Source organism: Anas acuta, chromosome 4 (assembly GCF_963932015.1).
Source record: "Anas acuta chromosome 4, bAnaAcu1.1, whole genome shotgun sequence".
NCBI lineage: Eukaryota > Metazoa > Chordata > Aves > Anseriformes > Anatidae > Anas > Anas acuta.
This window is the reverse complement of record NC_088982.1, coordinates 60426216-60448479: the sequence shown is the minus strand read 5'-3', so window position 1 is coordinate 60448479 and position 22264 is coordinate 60426216. Positions and strand designations below refer to the sequence as shown.

Below are 22264 nucleotides of genomic sequence, written 5' to 3'. Positions count from 1 at the left end.
GCAGCTCCCTTAACACTCTGGCCATTTAACCTTAGACACATGGCACCACATCCCGCTTTCAAGGCGTTTCTTTTGGGATTAATTACTCAACAGGACTTACAAAGTGATGAACCACTGTGTATTTCACAGCCTGAGAAAGTTGCTTTAAACCACTTGGGGAACTGTGGCCACAGTTTATTTACAGGCTTTCCCACAGCATAACTTATTGCTTATAACCTGCCTCACAGCTTCTTCAGTTATTGAGTAGCAAGTTAGGGACAGCTGTTCAAACAAAGATAAGCTTCAGGCTGAACATCTGCAAAACCAAATGCATAAAAAGTCAATTCTTTCAGGTAATTTGCCTTGTAAGTCAGCCTGAGAGAACATAACCTCTTGTATCAGTCTTAAGGGAAGAATGCTTACCTGCACCTGCAGTTATCACAGCAGTCATCCGTGCCCATGATGCCGGAGGAGACCTTTCGGAGCTGTTTGTCTTCAAAATGAGACAGAATGATTCTACCCAAGGGAAAGTAAGGAATTAAATAAAAGAACAAGAATTTACATTAAATTCATCGCAGAAAACAGAGCTGAAATCAGCATCATTAATTAATTCACTGGGGAGCCAATTACTTGGCCCTGATTCCTCTAAAGAAAAGGAATTTTTTTTCCTTGAGAAGTAAATAAGGAACACTTGATACATCTGTATAAATACGCCAAAGGCTGTATTTCTTGATATTGAAGAGGCCTCATGGCCACAGTCTACCCTTGTGACCGAGTCACAATGACTGAAGCTATACAAAACATGTAATGAAGTGCAGTACTCACTTCCTCCTGCAGCTATTTGAGGTAAGGTACTTCTCCATTTTTTCCAACATCTTCAGTTTGTACAATCGGAACTTTTCACTGCGTATATCAGTTAGAAGATGTCTGTCGGTCAAAATAAAAAGTGAAGAACCGTAAGTATTGACAACTACCCCCCTGTGCCATACCAACAATGAAGTATCACAGACTGTCTCAGCCAGGTTCACTGGAAACAGCTGGAGAAGATATCCTCCTGAAGCCAGACCCGAGCTACCTGCCTGTTTCTCTATAATCTGGATCATTACAGCATGGGGCACAGTCAGAACACCACGCTCATGCTTTCCTACAAGGACAATTATTCTAAACTGGGCAGAAGGGAAGACTGAGATTCTTTTAGCACCACAAACTAAGCTTCAGAAATCCATGTTGAAAGCCATAGAGCAGGGAGGAAGAGGCAGAGGGCAATTTCACTCAGCCTCTTGTTTTCCAGATAAGATCTGTTAAGTTCTGATTGATGCGATTGATGCTACTGCCAGATTACAAGCCATGCTAGTATGTTAACCACCTTCCTTTTAAGGGATTCAGTGCCAGTATGCTGGGGCACATCTACCTAATGCCTAAAGTAGTAGCCTTTACAATAGTCACTGGAAGCATCCAACTGAAAAAAATAGCAGGCTTATGGAGAACTCACTCTGCCCATGCTCTGAGCTGCTGCACGAGCCAAACCTGAGCTACCACCTGCACCATGCTCTCTGTCACACAAGGCATGGAAAACAAACCAGTACTGCAGGCGTTGGGCTTCACTTTAATGCAGCTACACCATTTCCAGCTCAACTTGGAAAGAGGCAAGCTTCTGCCTGCTTGGAAAAGAAAGAACAGAGAAGTACATGGCTTCACAGCCTGGCAGTCTGGTCACACAAGTTCCAAAGACTGAGCTAAGACATTTCTGCAATCCTACACTGGCTAACAACGTCAACAAGAGACCTCTACTATCAGGATTTCCTGAGAGAGAGGAGAGAAGGAAAAAATTCTACAGCACCCAAACTCCTAAAGGGCACTGAGAGGTCTATAAACAAGTCAGAGGATTTACAGAACAAATGACCAAGTTTCATCACTGTCTGCCTTGCAATACATTTTCAGGAAGCAGAATGGGAACAAGGACACTCAACAGACAAGTATGGTAATGTTAACATCATCTAGAATAAATACAACATACTTAGTATCCAGTACTGAGTGCATGCAAAAAAATACTTGGAATTATGCTAACAAATCCATGAGGAATTCAACTAAACCCTTCCTGCTTCTTTCTTTGGATACCTTTTGGCTATCTATGCCGAAGCAGCTGTCTTCAGTTACTTACCTGTTAAAAGTCAAGTCTGCTGCAGCCCACAAGACATGACAAGAAGCAGGAAGCCCATCACGACCAGCTCTCCCAATTTCTTGATAATAGGATTCCATTTCCTTAGGGGCACCGTAATGAATAACCATCCGGATATCTGCTTTATTGATTCCCATTCCGAACGCCACTGTAGCCACAACACACTACAAAACAGGAGCCACACAGCATAAGTTTTGAAAAGAACATCAAAAATATGTTTGGGTTGCTACTAGTGCTTGCACTGTTGGTGACAACTTCTTGCCATGACTCCAAATTCAGCCTAAAATACAATGGCTTCAAATTCTCGTTTGACTTCTACTTCACTGGTAACAAGGAGCCTGATCTGGGTCACAGCATGAGCACTGGATTACAGCCATGAGTAATGCTACATGATGGCAAATGCCTGAGTGTTTTCAGGTAGTTGTTCTCAAACCGGTGACAAAACTTGTCCTGAAGAACAACAGAAGCCCCAGGATAGCTCTCTGCCTGCTCAGCTACAGGATGAAAGAAGCACACAGGATGTTGGAGGACATTGTTCCAGTCACCACCATCTTCCTTACATGCTATGTATTTCAAGAGATTTACTAGAGGAATTTGAAACATAAGCCAGGAACCATACTGCTGGCAGCACAGGCCAGCAATTTCTTGCCCAGAACAGAGAATATACAAAGTAAATTGGAAACAATGATCTTCCCAAATTCTTTCCCCTACTGGAAACCCTGCAATTATAAATAAGAAAACACAGACTTAGTTTCCTAGGTACCTGAATTTCATCCCGCATGAACTGGTGGTGGGTCTCTCTCCTTTTTTGAATTCCCATTCCAGCATGGTACGCGCCACAGGGCACATTCAGTTTAGTCAGCTCAGACACAACTTTTTCTGTGGTCTTTTTTGAAGGGCAGTAGATGATGGTAGGGCCTTCAAACTCATACTCAGAACTGCTAAAAGTAATAGCAACATGTTAAAATGCAGAACAGATGAAGTGACCCTTTGGCAAAAACTCCGCTTGACCCTAATTGAAAAAGCAACACAGCTTTCTGCAGCAACTCATCATCTTGGAGATTTAAACAGATCAGATAATATGTTATGCAGAGATAATACCACAATTAGCATGAAATGTCATCACTACATACAGAAGCACCATAGATTAAAGCCAGCTTAGCATCTTCCCACAGAGCTATTGGATCAAATATATTTGTGCTCCTAGATTGCTTGCACACAGCTCTCAGTGCTTGAGACTGATCTCCAGACTTCACAGCACATGAAGAGCTCTTTGCAAAGCAAGAAAAAGGAGGCATTTCGCCCCTTTTACAAAAAGGTAGTACTTGTTTACAATTTGTCTGTCCTTTGGAAAAGCAGACTTGGCAGTCTTGTGTCTTGCAAAACACAGATTATTTTGGTCCATGCTGGAGAAGTAGCAGCATAAGGCCTCCCAGTTCCCTGAAAGTCATCGGGAAACAAACTTTTACAGATGCCACTTAAAAGGTCTACATTTATATCATAGCATACAAATGAGCTATGAGATTTATTTATATTGCTGTAGAGTCACACACTGTAGCTTGTGACAAGGAGATGAAAGTGGCAGGAAACCCACTATTGTGGGTATACTGGTGGGTCTGCTAACAGAAAAGGACTGCTAGATCAGCCTTCTCAGAAAAAAATACCACAAAAAAAAATATTTTAGATTAGTCATCAACCCACACTATTGTTTAGGAAGGAACCCACCAGCTAATACATCACTCTCGGTCAAATTGCTGGAGTGCTGGCAGGTCTCCTGAGCATAAAACGATCCTGAAAATCCTACAGTGAACAACATGCAAACAGTGGGATACCACAATTCTTTGCCTCAAAACCTTTTTTAAACTAGGGAAGGAAGATAAAGGGCAGGGGGGAGAACATGATGAATGACTAGGGAGAGAGTCCAGGCACCTCTTCACCAGATCATTTGAAGACTGGTGACAGTTTTTAGTACACCCTACTGATACCTTGGTATTTAATGCTTTAATATCTGACAGAACAACACCAAACAGGCTTAAATCCTTACCTTCCTTTCCTAGTAAGGAATTGCTTCAAATCCCTAATCATATTTCCACTCTGTCGTCCAACTTCTAAGTACAGGTTCGGTCTGTCAAAGCTTGTACATGTGACCAGGGGATTCTTCAGATTCAGGCAATTCACTATGTCTTCTCTAATCGAGGGACTTGCAGTGGCAGTTAAAGCAACAATGGGAACCTGAAATAAAAAGACAGCAAAAGTCCAATACCTCTCAATGATTTAAGATCACAAGTCAAAACTGATTAGCATGTAAACAGGCACTTTAATCTGATTATGTTCACTGGATCAGCTCAGCTATTTGGAAAACAATTAATATTTCACCTCCTGGAGCTCTGGTCTGCATGGTTAAGGAGGGTAGACATCGGCAGAACATTTAATGTACAGAATCTTCTTAATTCCTATCTTTAGTTGCATCTCTGTGAGTCTGCACAATTTTCTGATGCAATTGGCTAAGGTTAGGGAACACATAGGGAAAATTTTCAAGAATAGGATCTGAAGTTCAGGTCTAAGTTTTGAAGTTTATCCAATAAATGCTTTTGGAACGCATTTGGAAGTTTTAACTATTTGTCCTTGCAAGTAAACCAGGAGCTTAGGATCGACACCTTTCAGCACACAGGGATCCAACAAAAGTAATTATTTTTCAGAAGTTTTGGCAGTCCAGGTTCAGAATATCCTCTATTTAAAGATTTGGAAAAAAGATCAAAACCGCAATGAAGTTCACTCACTAGCAAGGACTTGCACAAGCTCCCAAAAACAGCACGGTAAGTACTCCCAAAGAGTAACATAAAGTGATAAAATGTCAAGCTATTGTGTGAAATTAAGTTGTATCCTCTTACACTGGAAATCAAACACCTCTGAAAACCTTACCATTGGCAGAGTCTTCTTTAGTGAGCCTAAGGTTCTGAAGGAATTTCTGAAGTCATGGCCCCATTCAGAAATGCAGTGAGCTTCATCAACAGCTATAAGGGTAATACCTGGTGGGGACAGAACCACAGCATGGATGCAATACTTACATGGCAAATAAACCACCATTTTTATATAGGCTTTTTTTGGGTACAAATTAGATGAAACAGCTCTAACAGATTCCCCCCCCCCCCCCCCATACACTTCCCCTTCCTTATCCAAGCTTCAAATCTCCAACACATCATCTACAAAGGGTCAAATTCATAAACTATTACTGATGGTTATGCCTTTTTTTTTTTTTTTTCCCTTTCCAAACTGCCTAACTACTTGTCAAAAATACTGTTTACAGATATCACCAGTTTCCTGGGTTGTAAAACAAAGCCTGAGAATCTCAGGACTGTACTGAGGAACCAAATATAAGTTCAGAAAAATACCAGATGAGAAGTGTCAAAAGATGTGCCTGGAAAATATCCTTGCCATTTCTAAATCAAAAAACTCCTTCACCTGAGTCCAGATACAGCATTCTAATTGACATGTTCAAAGTGCACTGGTGTCAGAGAGGCCAAGCATAAGCTTCCCAGAACTCCAGATATTCAGATTGTTCACCATCTTCCTGAACAGTATTACTTGTCTGCAGGTCTACAAACTCAGTTCCCTAAACAAAGACTTTTTTTTCTGTGTTATCTACCTAGGATTTACACTACTGTTATGATGATGCACGAGCTGCAACATTGTGTTCGACAAAACTTACCAAGATGCAATAGTGTTTCAAAACAGAATTTTATTGCTGTATTTTGAGAAAATCTGACAAGTTAAGATACTATAATGGATCTTCTGACCCTGTCTTTTGGCAGCCAATACACTAGCCTCCAAGCTCACTAGTGGCGAGAAACAGGCATAAAGTTGTCACACCATTAAAAAAGTTAATCATGAAATGAAGGCCTGCCCCCTCATCCTCAACCTTACCCCCAACTTACCAATAGTTTGGTCAAGATCCTGAAGTAGGTCTAAATTCCCTGAGCAGAACTCGGGTGTCATGTATATGACTCTGTATTGACCCCTGCAACACCAAGAAAATACTCTGTCACAGGAGACCCCCAGACAACCCAACCAACCAAAATGAAATCGTGACTATCTAGATGTAAATGAGAACACGTACAGACTTCTGAGTATGCAACAGAAGGAAGGAAATGAAGATAGTGTAAAGCATTCCAGATCAGTAGGAAAACAAAGCAGTAAACAGCACGACAGGAGAGAGATTTACCAGCCTTTAGGGCTGGAAAGTGCTGCTGTGTTGACTCTGCGACAAATACAGGTTTAAGACCTGTGATTCCTGTACAAACCACAGCACAAAGCTGAATCAATAACCCCCCTCCCCAGGCAGAGGGCACAGGAGGGTGGCTCTATGCCTCCCAAATGCTCATTGTGGGTAAACGCATGCACTATTACTGACTGCAGGTTCAAGGCCTGAGCCAGGACTGAGAGTTTGTAAGATGACAAATTCACCTCTCTCAAATACAGCTGCATTAGGGCCTGCAGTCCCAAACAGCATAAACAGGACTTACGCTTTGATGCCATCTCTGACGTTTTTCGACTGAGCCGAACCAAGCAAGCATGCTGGAATCCCTGACATGCTGCAGTAAAAAAAGCACAATCACGTATCGATTTACTCATGAACACTTCCCACCTCAGTTTTCAGCCTATGCCAGCGCTTGGTAAAGGAAGCTCAAGCTGTGGGGTCAGAGACTACTTTCTTCCAAGGCCCTATATGGGAAAAGCCTTTCAGAAAACAGTAGCAATCAGTCACTACAGTCACTATTCCCGACACCCACATCCTTGTCCATTCCCTGTCCAGTTGTCCCCTCTAGACACAGACTTCATTAGTGCAATCAGATTAAAATCATTTGCTTTCACATGAGTTAAGTTCCCTAATAAAGCATCCAAAAGAACAAAATATAGCAGGTACATTTTCTCATTACCTTATGCAGTTCATCAGACTTAGATAAAAGCTTGCTAGCTGCTAATTTTTTGCCCCACCCTAGGCTACTGGTGCTACATCTGCTAGTTTTCAATCAGGTGGCTGCTTTTTAGTGTTTAATACAATAATGATGCTTACTAACTCAGCTAATTTATATTTGACCTCTTCCAGGACAATGCAACTTATCTCCTTAACTTGGTGATGTGCTGCATTTTAATACAGCACTATGTTTTGATAGCTTTTCCCCCCCCTCTCATTCTTCATTCCCTGGTAGAACTGTGCCCAGACTGACAGCCAAATCACTGAATTGCATTAGGCTGCAGAAATTCACTCTCTTCAGCCTTCAAAAAATCAATGACCTACTGAGAAGGTAGTGAATAAACGCTTTACACTGAGGAAAACAGTACAAAAGCCAAAGAAGTGGCTGAATACATATAGACACCCTGCTGATTAATACTTGGTCCAGAAGCTGGCTATACAGCCAGCTGAGGCTCTCCAGCTATTCATTTGCACAAAGCCAGAATTTGCCGCAGAAAATACCACACGTAATTGATGTTCCTTTCTTCAAAATCTTCATATCCCCTCTGTCACAAAAGACATGCCCTTTCTAAGCGTGACAAGGCAGGAATGAACTAGATAACTCAGCGTGATTCCAACAGACTCTCCCAGGCAGTAGCTAAAATAAAGGTATCAACAGTGAATAGCTGTTATAACAGCAAATAAGTACAAAAAGCAGGTATTAAAATCAAAGATTTTGCCCACCCCTATAACTGTTCATGTAAGAGTGACTCAGTGTTGCCTACTTAAAAGGTCTGTGGCAGGATTTAAAAGTGAAGACAACGGGTGTTAGACCTATCTCACCATCCATCTTAGAAATCTATGTCATAACCTTGATCTGAATGGCCTTCATCTTCCAGCTCTGTATTGTTCATCTCTTACTGTTTGGACCCGAAGGAAGCCCTGTGAAATTCTGACAGAGCTCTCACGGGCTCAGACAATATGTGAAGTTCCTCCATTCATTTGTTCTGCATAAACAGAGCCTCTGAATCCAGAAATAATTGAGAAGGATCTACCTTCAGAAACCACCCACCAGCACAGGTCCTTTGCAAATTCAGCCTCCGAATCCTGTAGTCGCCAGATCCAGTAATCTTTAGATCCCTGAATTAATTTAGTTTACATGCATTCCTGGAGAAACGTACGTTTTACAGCTGAAACGCAAACAGCTTGCTGTACAAAGCTGCAGCCTTAAACGCTGAGAAATGCCACGAGCAGAATCCATGGGTTTCCACAGAAAATACGGCAATTACTTACGTCAGCTGCAGTACCTGGTCTTCCATCAAGGAAATAAGAGGACAGATGACGATTCCAGTACATCCAGTGTAAACAGGAGGAAACTGGTAGCACAAACTTTTCCCATACCCTTGAAGAAAAAAGAAAAACGCAGGCAGAAGTGAAACAACGCACAGCTATGTTTTATAGCAGTATAGAAAGTATAAAACAACTCTAACACCTTCCTGAGCCCTAAAAACGAAGCTGATGTTTGTCCCCCAAGCAGACAAACAAAGATGCAAGATATATATTAGTGGCATCCATTCAATGTCCCTCCCTACTTCAAGGCCAGCGGGGGAAAAAAAAAAATAGACAACTACAAGCAGCCAGCATAGCTGGCCAAGGTTTGCAGTCTCACACAGAAGTCCTGGGCACTCTGCTCCTAAGAGCCACATGGACAGTCCCCAAGTTCCAATGTCCTATTCTCCCCTAAAAGAAAAAGATTTCTCACCGCTTTTTAGGACATAGAAGTAACTTACCAGTTGCCATTACAACAAGATTATCTCTTTTGTCTTCTAAAACAGAACTGATCACTTTCCACTGGACCCTTTGAATTAATGGAAGAATAATATTTTACTTTTGCCACCACACATTACATTACATGTAAATTGTGTTAAAGAAACCCTTTTAGCTGCCTGATAGTTTCCTCTTTGCATGCTGCAACCAGTGTTTATTCTACTGCAGGTGGTTCCACCAGTGTTACAATGGGGATCTCTAATAAGACTTGGGCAATCAGCATTAGAGACAGACAGAAACCCATCCCTCCTTAACTAGAGCCCCACAAAGATAAACTTCCTTAGTATGTTTATCATACAGAGAACAACATCTGTGCAAGCTTACAGTGTTTCTTCTCTGAAATACCTGAGCTAGACCTGGTATAAAAACATTTGATCACTATCGGTTTGCCAACAGCATAGTCAAGAAACTCATCCCCTGTTATGAAAGTACAGTGCTGCAGTTAGCATTCCATGAGCTCGTTTTGATATTTCACTGTGGCAAACGCTGCTTTTCCTAGGAATTCTGCACAGGTCCAAGTTTGTTAATGGTTCTTAAATTAGTAATAAAAGCTATTCTGAATTGAAAGAGAGGAAAGAAAGCAAATTGAAAACATACTTACGGTTTAAAAGAAGAATGCCCAAAATAAGTCTTCAGACATGTGACCTGGATTTCACTAGGTACGGGCAGCAACGGATCTTTAGTGAGAGAAACAAAGACTTGTATGTGATCATCTTTTAAAGAGACAAAGCTTTGTCTTGACAGACAGTCACGGGTAGTGAGCCCAGGGCCTAAGATTTGGAAAATTCCAGTAGAAAGAGATAGCAAGTTTGAAGATATTTACAGGCTAAAATAGAGGATTGAAAGAGAAACAGACAGATTGCTGAGAGACCCGGCATGAAGGAGAGCATATGGCTTTATTAATGAGATAATAAAGCAATAGACACTGTAAGGCATAGCTACGTTACTCGGAATGTGTTCAGAAGATGTAATAGAGATGTTTTGCTAGGCATCCCTTTTAATACCTCACTGAAGTCACGCTATTTAATGCCTGATGCTGCAATTTGCTAAAAAAGTCATGGTCTGAAGATGTCAGATGGGGAAGAACCTAATCTTACAGCAAACACAGAAGAAACATGCTCCAAATGTCCATTGGAATTTATGATTAATATTCAGCAGTAGAAGGCATTACTCTTCCACCTCGTATTTGTTTGCTGGGCAGGCACACATCCCCTGTAACAGTCTGTCAGGCAATTGTTTAGAGAGATGAAGAGACAGCCTACAGATCATGGCACAAGTCTATGCTTCGACAAGGATGCCTTTAAGTTTTCACCTTGAAACATCATCAAGTATTCCTTTAATAATCCAGATCAGCTTTTAATTTCTGTTTCAAGAAATCAAGCACAAAATATTACACACCTGACTCTAGTGATTTTTTTTCTTTCCTTCCTTCAATCCTGCACCGTGATTTAAAACATACCCCAACATTCCTCTTCCTCTTCTTCAATGCCTTCATCTTCATCTCCATCTGGTGCAACGTTCAATTCTGGGTCATCTGGAGTTTTCCTGGCTCTGCTGGACTCATTTTCAGTCAAAATCTCTTTAGATTTGTCTACATCTTCTAAAGACTGAGAGTTCAGAAGAATAAGTTAATTCAGTACACAAAAGGGAAAAAACAATGCGTGCCTGAGGTAATAAGAGATTAGGGCACATGAACTGTAATCTAATTACAGCACAGAAGATGGACATGCAGCACAGATCCATCTAAAAAGAGACTCAGTCCTTCCCTACAAGAAAATTCATAATTTTTGTCCCCAAATCTTTGAATCTTGCTTCTTACTTAGCATGTATGTTAAGTTCATGAACACCTGTGACTGCTCTAATGAAATTCATCAATTCACTTGAAATACATGAACTCTTTGGGATGCAGACAAGAAACAGTGGAAAGAGGCAAAATACCTAAATCACCATCTTAGAAAAAATAAACAACATTACACAAGTAAAACACTTAAGAGGCCTGCAAAACATACAGAGATGAAGCAGCCTGTCTGACTACCCAGATTAGCAGTATCTATAGAGCACAAACCACTCTCTCAGATCAGCCTCTTAGACAAGGGTTTGAACACAACAGCAAAACAGGTGATGAATGATGATCTACAAAGGTGTGGGAAACAGCTGGGTCAAATTGAAGCTGGTACAGCAAAGTTGTAGCAGGATATATGGGATACTGAGATCCTACACTGGTAAACTGAATTCTTCAGGTATCCACACATTCTTCTGCCCAAGTTTTTTGAGCAGTATCTATTTGCTTCATTCCCTCACCTCACTGATGCTATGTTCCACCATGACCTGACACAGTATCATCATTACAAAAGAAAGGAAAATCCAAAACGCTGAGGCACTCACCTTAAGCATCTCCATTTCCAGTTCTTCATCACTTTCAATGACACAGGAAATATTATGTTTGTTATCTGTGGCACATTCCTCCTAAGAAGAAAACACGTGCATTATTTTTTTTTCCTCCTATCAGCAAAGTTATTGCTATTTTTACCTACATCTTCTCAACCTTCTGTACACACTACAAGCTTCCTCTGTATGCTGTTACTTCTTACTAACAAAATAAATAAGCTTGATCTTTAGCTGTGAAGCCCAGTCTATATAAAGCACGTCTGGAAAAAAAGTGTTAGAACACTACAAGGCCCTGTAGTAAGAGACAAAAGCAACAGAAGTATCACCAGATGTGGGGAACACTTGGAACATAAAGAAATTATAATCAGATTAAGAGGCATCAACCCACATTAAGCAGTCACTAGAAAGACTGCCATTCAGACAGCCCTTAAAGATCTGCTTTTTATTTATGACCAAGGTGGGGATGTTGAAGTGCAGAATCTGTCCCCACTCAGCAGAAACTTCATATCATTTTTTACTGGCACCAGCAAGAGGAAAGCTAATCAGAACATCTAGAGTTCCTGCATTCGGCACTAATCCTCCCAACTGCATGCCTAAAGGGCAGCTCGGTGCTTGACTACCTCCACAAACATTTTCTTTCCACTAGCCCGCTTTAATCTTCTCTCATCTCAGCAAGAACTTTTAAAAGTCTTGTGGGAAAGGAAGAGTGAGATCACTTCCTCTGGTGAGCGTCCGTGATTAACAAGGTCCTCTCTCATTACCTCAGGCACGGCATTGTTGAGATACTCTTCTGCAGCCTGATGTTCCAACATCTGAAGTTCTTGCTCAGTAATGTCCAGCGACATGAAGTCATTTCTGTCTGCTCTGTCCTTAGAGCCAGCTGCTTCCTCTCCGTCTCCCACAGCAGCGTTACCTCTCTCTGCTTCTCCTTCATCAATATCTCCCTCCCAGAGGCCAGCTAGCGTAGCATCAGAGCAGATGTTGATGTCACCTTCAAGTTTTTTAGCAAGTTCACGCATTTCAACTTTTTGTGTTTCAGCGCTTGCTGATTCCACTTCAAGTTTTGTTGGAGCTTCACCACAGCTCCTCTCCAGTACAGAAGGGGAACATGAAGCAGCAAGCAGAGTGCTTCGTAAGGCTTTTATGTTCTCTGAAATGTCAGCTAGTATTTCTGCAGCCCTGGAAGTTAAAACAAGAAAATTAAACAAAAATTGTAAAGATAATGGTAAATGGTAAGAGGCAAAATACATGCTAGCCACCAAATAAAACTGAAGATTCTGAAGTATTGTTTCTCCAGGTAAATTATGTCCAAAATTTCACTTACAAAAGCTCATCATAAAACTGTAACTGGTATCCAACTTTCAGAGGAAAGATCCAATTTCTTTACACAGAAGAAAGCCTACAAGATTCCCTACGCATAGTGTTTGTAGTATCGCCATGCAGTAAGGCTCCAGACTTATAATTAGTCATGTGAGAGGCTGTAGTTTCTATTAAAAACGTCTTGCTGTGCATTTCAGCAAGAAAATAAACATATTAGCAAAGTTCAATGTCAAATCTATTGCAGTAAACATCAGGGAGCATCTGTTTTCTGCTGTATCTGTATGTAAAGGCAAAGGTTCCCACCAAGTGAACTGTGCTTTGCATTCTCTTCTTGAAAAAGGATGCAAAGGTAACAGCTACAGCTGCCAACACATTTTGTTGTACTGAACCTCAGCATACGAGCCCAAAACAGCAGTCGGGGTGACAGAAGCCTGACCTCTGCAAGCTTCCAGGTTGTCCGGATGAGTCAGGGATCCGAGAAGCCAGGTACACCATCTCTTCAGCTAGTGAGCCCAGGTGCTCCTTCACGTCATCTGACACGTTACCTACAGGAAGCACCAGCACAGTTACTCCACAGTCTCTCAAGTTTAACAGCTACGCACACAGGTATTCAAACAAACTCATCTGTACTTCCACAAGCTAACAAGACAGATGTTTCCAGTGCTTAAAAGTGTAGCATAGTGAGGCATGTCAAAGCTTCCACATCCTTCAGCAGCACACCCCTTCCAGCAGCCCGCTACACATGCCGATGGGAAGAGGACACAGAACAGGACTGGTATAAATTGATCACTGTTCAGGCTCCATCCCACTCGGCTGCTGCTTTCTGGAAGCTGGAGGGCACGCTGGGGAAGAATCAGTCTGTCTGAACTTTCTTCCACGACCTTGTCTAGCTGATTCCTGAATCTGCTTGCACTCTTCACTTTTGCAACTTCCACAGCATGGCGTATGCACGTGAGATACACTCCTCACTTTCACCTGAAACCTTTTGGCTGTTAGAGTTGTAAGGAACTGTAACTCAGCGTACCACATCCATCAGCCACAGATCACTCACTGTGGTGAGTTTTTGGTTGGTTGGTTGGTTGGTTGAAGACCTTCAGTCTCCTCTCTCCACCCCCAGCCAAACCCTGGATGCACAGACACGTTCTGCTTACTGCCTGCCAGCATTCACAGAAATGCACAGGGCTACTTGGTGTGTTTTTAAGACACAGTTCAAATTATTCAATATGCATCTTTTGCACAGCTGGAAACTACTGTCCTACTGACAAATTTAATAATTGGACTGCGTGGACAACCCTCGTGAGTGCTAACATAAGGTAACAGTCTAGCTTTTAACAGCTTCTCAAATGAAGAAACTCGACTTTTTTGCACAGACATTAACTCAGTACCACCCCTCTAGTCATGGGCCACTATTTTTCACACACAGACTGCACAAGTCTCCCCTTTTCTCCCAACTAGACCTTCAATATCAGGCAGCTGGGAGCAGCTCAGTCACATTGCGTCAGAGACCATTACTCAAATAAATCAGCAGAGACTCACAAATAAATTTGTTTGGTGTTCTTGTTGTTCGCCTGTGGGCTTTTGTTCACTTTTGTTTTCACAAAAGCAATGCATCTGTGTTGAACAGATAGCAATTTCCTTTGCATGAGCATTTTAGGACTTGCAATATCAGTAACAAAAGAATCCAGATGTTTAGTATAACATCACTCCTGGGCCCTTTTCTCACGGAAAAGTTTTTCCCATAGGTTTCAGATATCAGTCCCACTAAAGCAGCTAACACTGACATGCTGACTAAACTGAAGCCAAAAATTGCACCTCGTAAAAGGAACAGTACTGATGTCTTTGAGAGACAAGAACTCAGACAGCACAATAAGGAAACAATTTTTTCCCTTTTTGTGCCATAAACCATATGCAATATTCAGTCTTCCTTATGAATCCCATAACTGAAGGAAAACCAAGATTTTAGAATCACTTTTCTGATCAAGTAAATAGAGCTGAGTTGTTCTGAAAAAAATTAAAAAATTTAAAAAAAAGGGCCTTATTTATATACATCAAGAAAAGTGTTACTTAATAACATGTATTTATTTTGTGGTCTTTTTTCTTCTTAAATTAGATTTTCCTCCGTGGGTCAGCAGAATTGACAGCAACTCACTGAAGTGTTTCCAAAACCAAACTGGAATGACAGCAGGAATTCTTAGCATCTCCTCATGCTGCAGAAACAAATGACATACCCAGGCTGCACTCCCACGTCAGCGTGGAATAGTACGAGTATGGTAACACAGGTCACCAAAGAACCTTTACAATCTGCATTCTCTGGAAGCTGTCTCTAACCTCCAAGAAGCCAGAAAATTGTGATACTAAAATACTATGAAAAAAAGCCATTGGGAAATGGAATACATTCTTTATGCTGAAACATGTAATTTACCTCTTCTTTCTCCAAATAATTTCCTGTCGTTGCTATTCATATTTTTCAGTTTTTGATAAATGATGAAGCCAGCCTGCAAAGGAAAAGGAAAAAGATTAATACTTAGTACTCCACAGAGAAACCACATTTTAAACCATGTTTTATCTAAACAAAATTGCCAAGAATTAGTTTGGCAAGCCATGGCATTAATTCATTGCAAGCATTGTAAATTCTGAGTTCTCAGGCCATGTCATACAACAGTCAATGGTCTCCCTTACTGCCTTGTTAATCACAACCACATTACAGCTTACAGAATGTTTCACAAAAGTCAGAGTCCTGACTTTGGTCTGCATCAGAGTGGACACTTGTGACTAGATCCCAGTGTAGTTATCCTATAAAGTTAGCTGCAGATAGAGAGCTCTAAGTACATCGTTCCCAGTCTCACCATCTGCTCCACCTCATTCAGATTTTATGTAATGCTCCAAGAGAATAGTTATGAATCTACTAAGATTCTGCGTGCTTTATATTTCCCTTGATGTGAATAAGTTCTAGCAGAAGAATGCAGCCTAAAGCCAGCAATGAGCTAATTAGGCTACACGTGTTAATCAAGGCATCTCAAAGAAGAAAGAAACAAGTTACTCCCTCGTGTTTCCCTGTGATGCTCCAAAAGGCAGGCCAGGTGAAGGCAGCACAGCAAGAGGTTTTGCCTAGAAAACGCTGGTTACAGCTGCCGCACCAGGCAGCTCTGAGGACCAAAAATAGAGCCCCTTTTTGGGTTCTGCACCTCCACAGGAGCTAAACACTCCGCAGCTTAATAATTAACTAGAAAATACTCAATGTTTCTAAATCAGGGAATGCTGTCCTGCTTCCCTTCCTCTATCTGACCTAGTCACAGAACTACAATCCTGAGGGGTGAAGAGATTAAGTGCAATATTCAAGCACCACCAAAAAGAAGAATTTTCTCCCAGGAAGCAGGTAGCACCCAGTTGCACATGGCTAAGTCAGAATCCAGAACCAAGGGAAAAGCTCTCTCCTTTCAAAATGGTGAAAAACAAAAAAACAAAAACAGACTTCTCCAGAGCTACAATAATTGACATACAGCAGAACCAAGTTGCATTAGCCACTAGAGAAGATTACACTTCTTCAGAGCTGCTCATTAACTTTAACTCGTGTATCATATTCTGCAGGAGCTGAGAAAACTGGATTTTGCTCAATAAGCAGCTCAAAGATGACTAAAAAAAAGAAATCAGTTGAAAACACTACCAAGCTACAGCAAATACCTGCAAACAAGGGAACCCAGGAAAAATTACCCACGGTTCACTTCTATAAGTGGTTATTGCACATAAGAACTCTGTATCAGCTGTGCCACATGTGGGACAGTAATTCTAAAAGACTTCACACAGATAAAATCAACATGATTGCTCCATCAAAATTCACTTTCCTCAGGTGACAGCTTGAAGCCAGTCCAAATGGATAGAGATTCCTCTGGCATACTTCTCGATGCCCATAGTACTTGGCACGTTGAAAGCACGGCAGAGCTTCCAGAATTGCTTCAGCAACAGGCTTCAACGAAAAGGAAGATTTTGCAACATCATTAAAAAAAAAAGTGAAGACCTCACAGGAGGTTCAAGGATGCTGCGAAATTTGGTTTCTTTTTCCTGTCTACATTCAATTTTCTGCATGAAACATCCAATGCAGCATACTCTTTGAGTGACCTCAGTTGCCTGTCTCAATGCTGAGTCAGGTCCAAGCAGCACCACCTTCAGCAGAAATAGATGGCATGACAGTGCTGGATGAATGCTGCAGCTCAAAAAGCAATTTAATACGGACAAGGAACAGGAGAGTAAACAGCATGGCGGTATTTCCACCTCGAAACACCCCATATCCACACTGGACCATGGAGTCTTCCAACGCTGACCAAGTTCTGTCACAGAAGGGTGCTAAAACCAAACAGCACATTAGAAGAGGTATTTATAGATCTTTTCTTGTACATACGTAAGCATCTGTGGCTGCATACAGTTTCTGCTCCTCATTGAGTGGAAACTTTTCCCAGTTGCTGCAGCGGACAGTCTTATCTTTCAGAAGCTGCTTCCCAAAAAGGTGTTTTACCAGCCCATTTAGGCTCCACAACTCCTTACACTTCAGCTGGAAAAAAATAAATAAAATAAACTCGTTTAAAGGAGAAAGCAACTGCACTTGTCAAAACGCATTTGCAGAAACAGCAAAGCGTACTTAATACTTCATTAGAAGCAGAGATCTGGATTAGGCAGAATAAACTATCTTCCCCAAAGCACCGATTGTTCTTCAGGCCTAATTCTGGAAGACTCCAGAAACCAGCCCGCCACGCTGCTGTCTCCAATTGCTTCCATAATGTTAGCTGGCGGTCACAGCTGCTACATCCCATTGCCTCGCCGGGCTCTGAGAGCTTGGGAAGCTTTCTTTCTGACTCCAAGGAGGCAGGACTTGCAGGCACAGCCTCGTGCTATGCTGAGAGTCCCTGCACGCAGCTTGCAGAGCCTAGCAGTGCCTGCAGCAGCGTGGCATTATCAGTTCATCCCCTTCAGTCAGGTATCAAAAGCCTACCCAGTGCTGATTTTAGGTGCCCCCTCCTCTCCCCCTTGCGCTGTGCCGTTACATAAGCTGCTATTCTTTGTTCTCTCAGGCTTCATTTTCAAATTTATTTTTGGACTGTTTTCTCTTCAGCAAAAGACTTTAAAGCTGCTATTAAAGATCACATCATTTATCTTCATAACAAAATATGCTACAGCTGGATGCTGGGGGGGGGGTGGAAATAAGGTGTGGGGATGAATTCTGGAAACTCCAAGTCTGAAAAGGAACAGCTCCTTTAATTGCTCGAGCAAAACAATTTACTCTGCATAGCTTCCAGCCCACAAGGAGCTAAAGCTCAAGGCAACGCAGCCCTGAATGCTGAAGGTACATCACACCCCTCTCTTCCACCACGATTTGAATACACAGCATCAGAGAAAGGTAGTGGAAGGACTATTCCTTGGCATAAATCTGTGCTCCACCAGGAAACTGTGACTGTGGCTGCTATCCTACTGTGCAAAAAAATGCACAGAAGCAAACAGAAGGGCATGGAGAGGCAGACTACAGGCGAAGAAAAACACTGTAGATAGAAAAAAGACAAAAAAAACAACTTTGAGGGCTATGAAAGTAAGAAGAGTGGCAGGATGATTTGGGTGGTAATGAACTTTTCATCCTCTTCCCCAACACGAGTGCAGATTTACCTGCAGCAGGTGGTACCTAAGCAGCACCTAGCTACAGCATGATGTGAGATACGCCAGGCACAAGGCTACTTCTGAGCAGGGGGTTGTCAGACAGCAGAAGCTGCCCCCAGGTTAGCAGAGGTAGCACCAGCTTCTGAGGCACAGAAAGGAAAATACTTCTGGAGCTCCACCTCCAGATGGAGGACTCCATGGCTTCCTTCCAGAAGCCTCCTTCCAAACAGGCATCAGACCTTCACGGTACTCCAGGGGTTCAGCCTCTACTGGAACACGTATGCCATCGCTAACACACCCCCAGTTTGACACAGCCTGCTGATCTCTGTCACTAAGAAGTAAGAAAAATGCACCCGCAGCTGGATCTAATGAGCTGTGCCTCTTAAATGCAAACAGCGAACTGACCTGGGAGAGGAAAAATACTAAGAACATTCTGGCTTACTGAAATACAATCCTTAAATCTGCAGGCTGAGTTCTCTGGAATCGTGATTTATTTTTTTTTTTTTAAAGCTGCATCACCTCTCTGCATTATTCTACAGAACAGGCTTGTATCAGAATTTAACTCCTGCAAAGACACGGAAATCTCTCATACAGCACATTAACAAGATTCCCTCCCACAACAAAAAGGTTTTAAGCTTTACTTTCTCATTAGCAACGTCAGCCAGCTCCACAAAGCTCTTCAGCTTGATTTCAAAGTCACTCATCAGCTTCCATTGATCTCCCTCAATTCCTACGCCAACCTTTTTAATTGTTTCATCTTCGAGCAGTCTTTTGAGTCCCTTGGGAAAACCTAAAATAGATTAAGCCCAAACATGAGAAACTAGATACTGGAAGATGCCAGATAGTCTAATGGAAATGACAAAGTCTAGCACGGAGGCCACCTGCAGAAACCTGTGCTTTTGGAGGAAAAGCTCAAAAACTTGCTAGGCAAATTCATTCTGTATCTGAAAACAAATTAGAGTAAAAAAAAAAAAAAAAAAAAAAAAAAAAAAAGAAAAAGAGAGAGACAACCTTATTCCACTCGTCTTACTGATCCTAAAACCACGTAACAACAAAAAGGCAACTCCTTTAGCAGAGGAAAAAAATATTTCAATCCTTAGAATTGGATGCTTGTCACACCAAATGCAGTGCTATTTTGCTGTTTTCCACAGGATTTTATTTCCTAGCACTTGGAAAATAGAATTAACCAACCACATCCTGCACCAAGACAGGTCAGTCTTGTAAGTAAAAGAAGTTACTTAGCATCTGTGTGCATGCTTACTTATTATATTTTGATTCAGCCCAAGCTGACTGCACAGCAACGCTGGATAAAAGGGTATTTTCAACTTCACAGGCTCAAGTAAGGCACACAGCTCTACTACCTGGTCTGCTACAGGAGCAAACATACAGAGATGCTTCACCTCAAAAAAACATGGGGAGATTCATCTGAAGAGGAGAAAAATCCAGCTGATCTGAACACAGGCACACCAGATATGCAGCTGACTTACTGAACGAGGGATTTCCCCTACCTAAAAATATCAGGAAGACCTTGAAAAGGTGGCAACTTCCCAGTAGATGACTTCTGCTCTATTTCTTCCACCTCATTTCTAGAAAAAAAATACTGTATAAACCTAAGCAGTCTAGGTCTAGACTATCCAGAGGCTACAACGTGAGAAGTAGGACACATTCCACAGAAGGAAAAAGGGTAAAAAATGGAGAGTTATCAAGACCCTTCATGATCAAAACATATTGAAACTTCATCCTTTACGGGATGTGTTTATACACAGTCCAGCAACTCTTCATTCTCGTTTTCCCGCAGGAGAAAGTTTGTTTCTTTTTAAACAAAAACAACAGAAGTAATAAGCCTTGTCCAACTCAATGATTCTGCAGGTTTTTTTTTTGTTTTGTTTTGTTTTGTTTTTTGTTTTTAAAAAAAAGTCAAATATTCGGAATAAGCAAAAATTGGCTGTGGTTCTTGGCAGAGTGCTGACATCTTACCCAGTTCGAAGTGCATCTCCCTTTGGCATGAACAAAAGCTTTAGAAAACGATTCAGGCAGAAACACCATCTTCTGCTGTTAGGCTAATAGTTAGCAGTAGCACCTACACAACCATGTCTGGGATCGACATGCAAACACACAGCTTCACCCTAAAACCAGAAGTGTTTCGGCTCCTCCTCACATCTCTTCTTTCCTTGGCTTCTTTTTCTTAAATCTTTCCTTTGTGAGGTTGAAAGTATCTGCCTCATGGATTGAATAGCCTCTGGCAATTAAATTTTCCACCTCATTTGCTATAAATGACAAAGGACTGAACACCAACATTTAAATTATCCCTATTACACCTCAGCATGCACACCCCAGGGAAATCAGAGGCATCTCACAGGCATAGTTTCAATCCAGCATTCAAACCAAAGGTTATAAAATTGCAACCTCCTTCCCCCCCCCCCTTCTTATTTTTCTTATTTGGAAGCTTTTATTCACATCCACTATGAATTCAGATGCTGTTGAACGTGCATCCCCCTCTCCGCACAGCTGCATCACACATGCATTCAGTATTCTTCCTGAAAACTAAATGCACAAAATTAGGAAAGAAAGTGTGATGGCCATCATTTGAGGGATTTTGTTACTCGAGTCAAATCAAGAAGAGACACAGCCAGCTAAATTTAGGTTTGGTGTTTATTTTGGCAGCAAAAAGAAGAAAGCTCATTATCTGAGCAGTTTTCAAAACAGTATTAAGACTCTTTCCCAGAACAGAAAAAAAAATAATAATCCTTAGGTAAAATTCTCTTACCCTGCTCAGAAGCCACAGGGCCACATGCTAGAACACCGCCCAAACCTTGGCCTAAGGACCCCTTAATACCTGAGGAGTGATCAGTGAATAAAATAAACTCCTGTATTGTAAGCATCACCGTGAAGAAGATGGATGGATTTTTTTCCAACTATCAGAGTGAAATAGGCTGCAGCTCAAGGCTAAAGTTCAGACCCAATCACAAGAAACAGAAGAGAGGTCATGCCCTGGCAGGAGCAGAGGAAGTACAGTACCTGACATGGAAGAGACGTGGAACAAGTAGCATTTTTCCTCGGTTACACACAGCTGTATGACAGCTATTTTTGCCATCTTTCCTTTGGTGTACGACGGTGGCCATTCAATATCAAATCCAACAGCAGCCCCACATGATAGAGTTTGCCTGAAAAGACACCAGAATTCTTTACGTTTAACTGCTCTCCTACCAGCACCTGGAACATCAGGACTGGGTCACCTCACGTAAGGACAATTAAGGGAATGGCAGCCAGCACATTTTTTTCCTTTCATATGTGTAAGGCACAAAAACCATTTTAATATTAAGGCTTTGCATGATAAAATACTACTTCCTCCCCCCAAAATTTACACTCCCAATTACGAATTAACTTTATTTATTACAGCTTTGTGCTGGCAGCTGATAAGCAGCCCGGCTGTTTTATCAGGCCGCAGCACGCACCCAGCAAGGCGCAGCGTGCAGAGGAGCACGGCTCCCTTCCCAGCGAGGAGGGGGCACCCCAAGGAGGCGGGGGGGCGAGCCGGCACCTGATATCCTCCGAGAGCAGGGAGCAGTCGCTGGCCTCGTGGCTGTACACGATGGAGCCGCAGAACTCCAGGAAGGGCAGCCCGTCCTCCAGGAGGCTCCTGCGCTGCTGCACGACACAATAGCACGGGGTTTTTGGCAGAGGCGCTGTGAGGGCGCTGCGTGCCCGTGCTGTGGGGTTTTGCTGCCCCCCGTCCCGGCTGCTCGCCCCGCCCGCCTGGCTGCTGGGCGCACGCATCCACTGCGGGTACTTCTCCCGCCCGGCGGCGCCCCAAGGCTCCATGGCGCTCACTCCTCCCGCATTTCACTTTAAAAATAAAAATAAAGGACAAAAAAAAAAGACAAATACCACAAAAACCCCTCAGGGCCCGAAGCAGCGCGCAGCGCACACCCCCCCCCTCAGCCCCACCACCCGCCTCTGCCGGCTCGCTCAGTGAC

General features: G+C 42.2%; 1 protein-coding gene across 1 annotated transcript in view; it reads right to left on the bottom strand.

The window, feature by feature from the left end:
• Positions 1-22257, bottom strand: part of WRN (WRN RecQ like helicase) — a 38534-nt gene extending 16277 nt beyond the window's left edge. The window contains exons 1-20 of the mRNA XM_068681559.1: positions 21829-22257; positions 21306-21451; positions 18929-19077; positions 17044-17193; positions 15070-15142; positions 13084-13192; positions 12089-12506; positions 11325-11405; positions 10399-10546; positions 9541-9616; positions 8903-8970; positions 8406-8514; positions 6682-6750; positions 6094-6176; positions 5081-5187; positions 4203-4390; positions 2922-3099; positions 2141-2322; positions 805-906; positions 403-495 (exon numbers count right to left, since the gene is read on the bottom strand). Of these exons, the coding sequence (XP_068537660.1) occupies positions 403-495; positions 805-906; positions 2141-2322; positions 2922-3099; positions 4203-4390; positions 5081-5187; positions 6094-6176; positions 6682-6750; positions 8406-8514; positions 8903-8970; positions 9541-9616; positions 10399-10546; positions 11325-11405; positions 12089-12506; positions 13084-13192; positions 15070-15142; positions 17044-17193; positions 18929-19077; positions 21306-21451; positions 21829-22109 (2810 nt within the window). The 5' untranslated portion in view covers positions 22110-22257. The remainder of the gene's footprint in view (positions 1-402; positions 496-804; positions 907-2140; positions 2323-2921; positions 3100-4202; positions 4391-5080; positions 5188-6093; positions 6177-6681; positions 6751-8405; positions 8515-8902; positions 8971-9540; positions 9617-10398; positions 10547-11324; positions 11406-12088; positions 12507-13083; positions 13193-15069; positions 15143-17043; positions 17194-18928; positions 19078-21305; positions 21452-21828) is intronic.
• Positions 22258-22264: the final 7 nt, after the last annotated feature.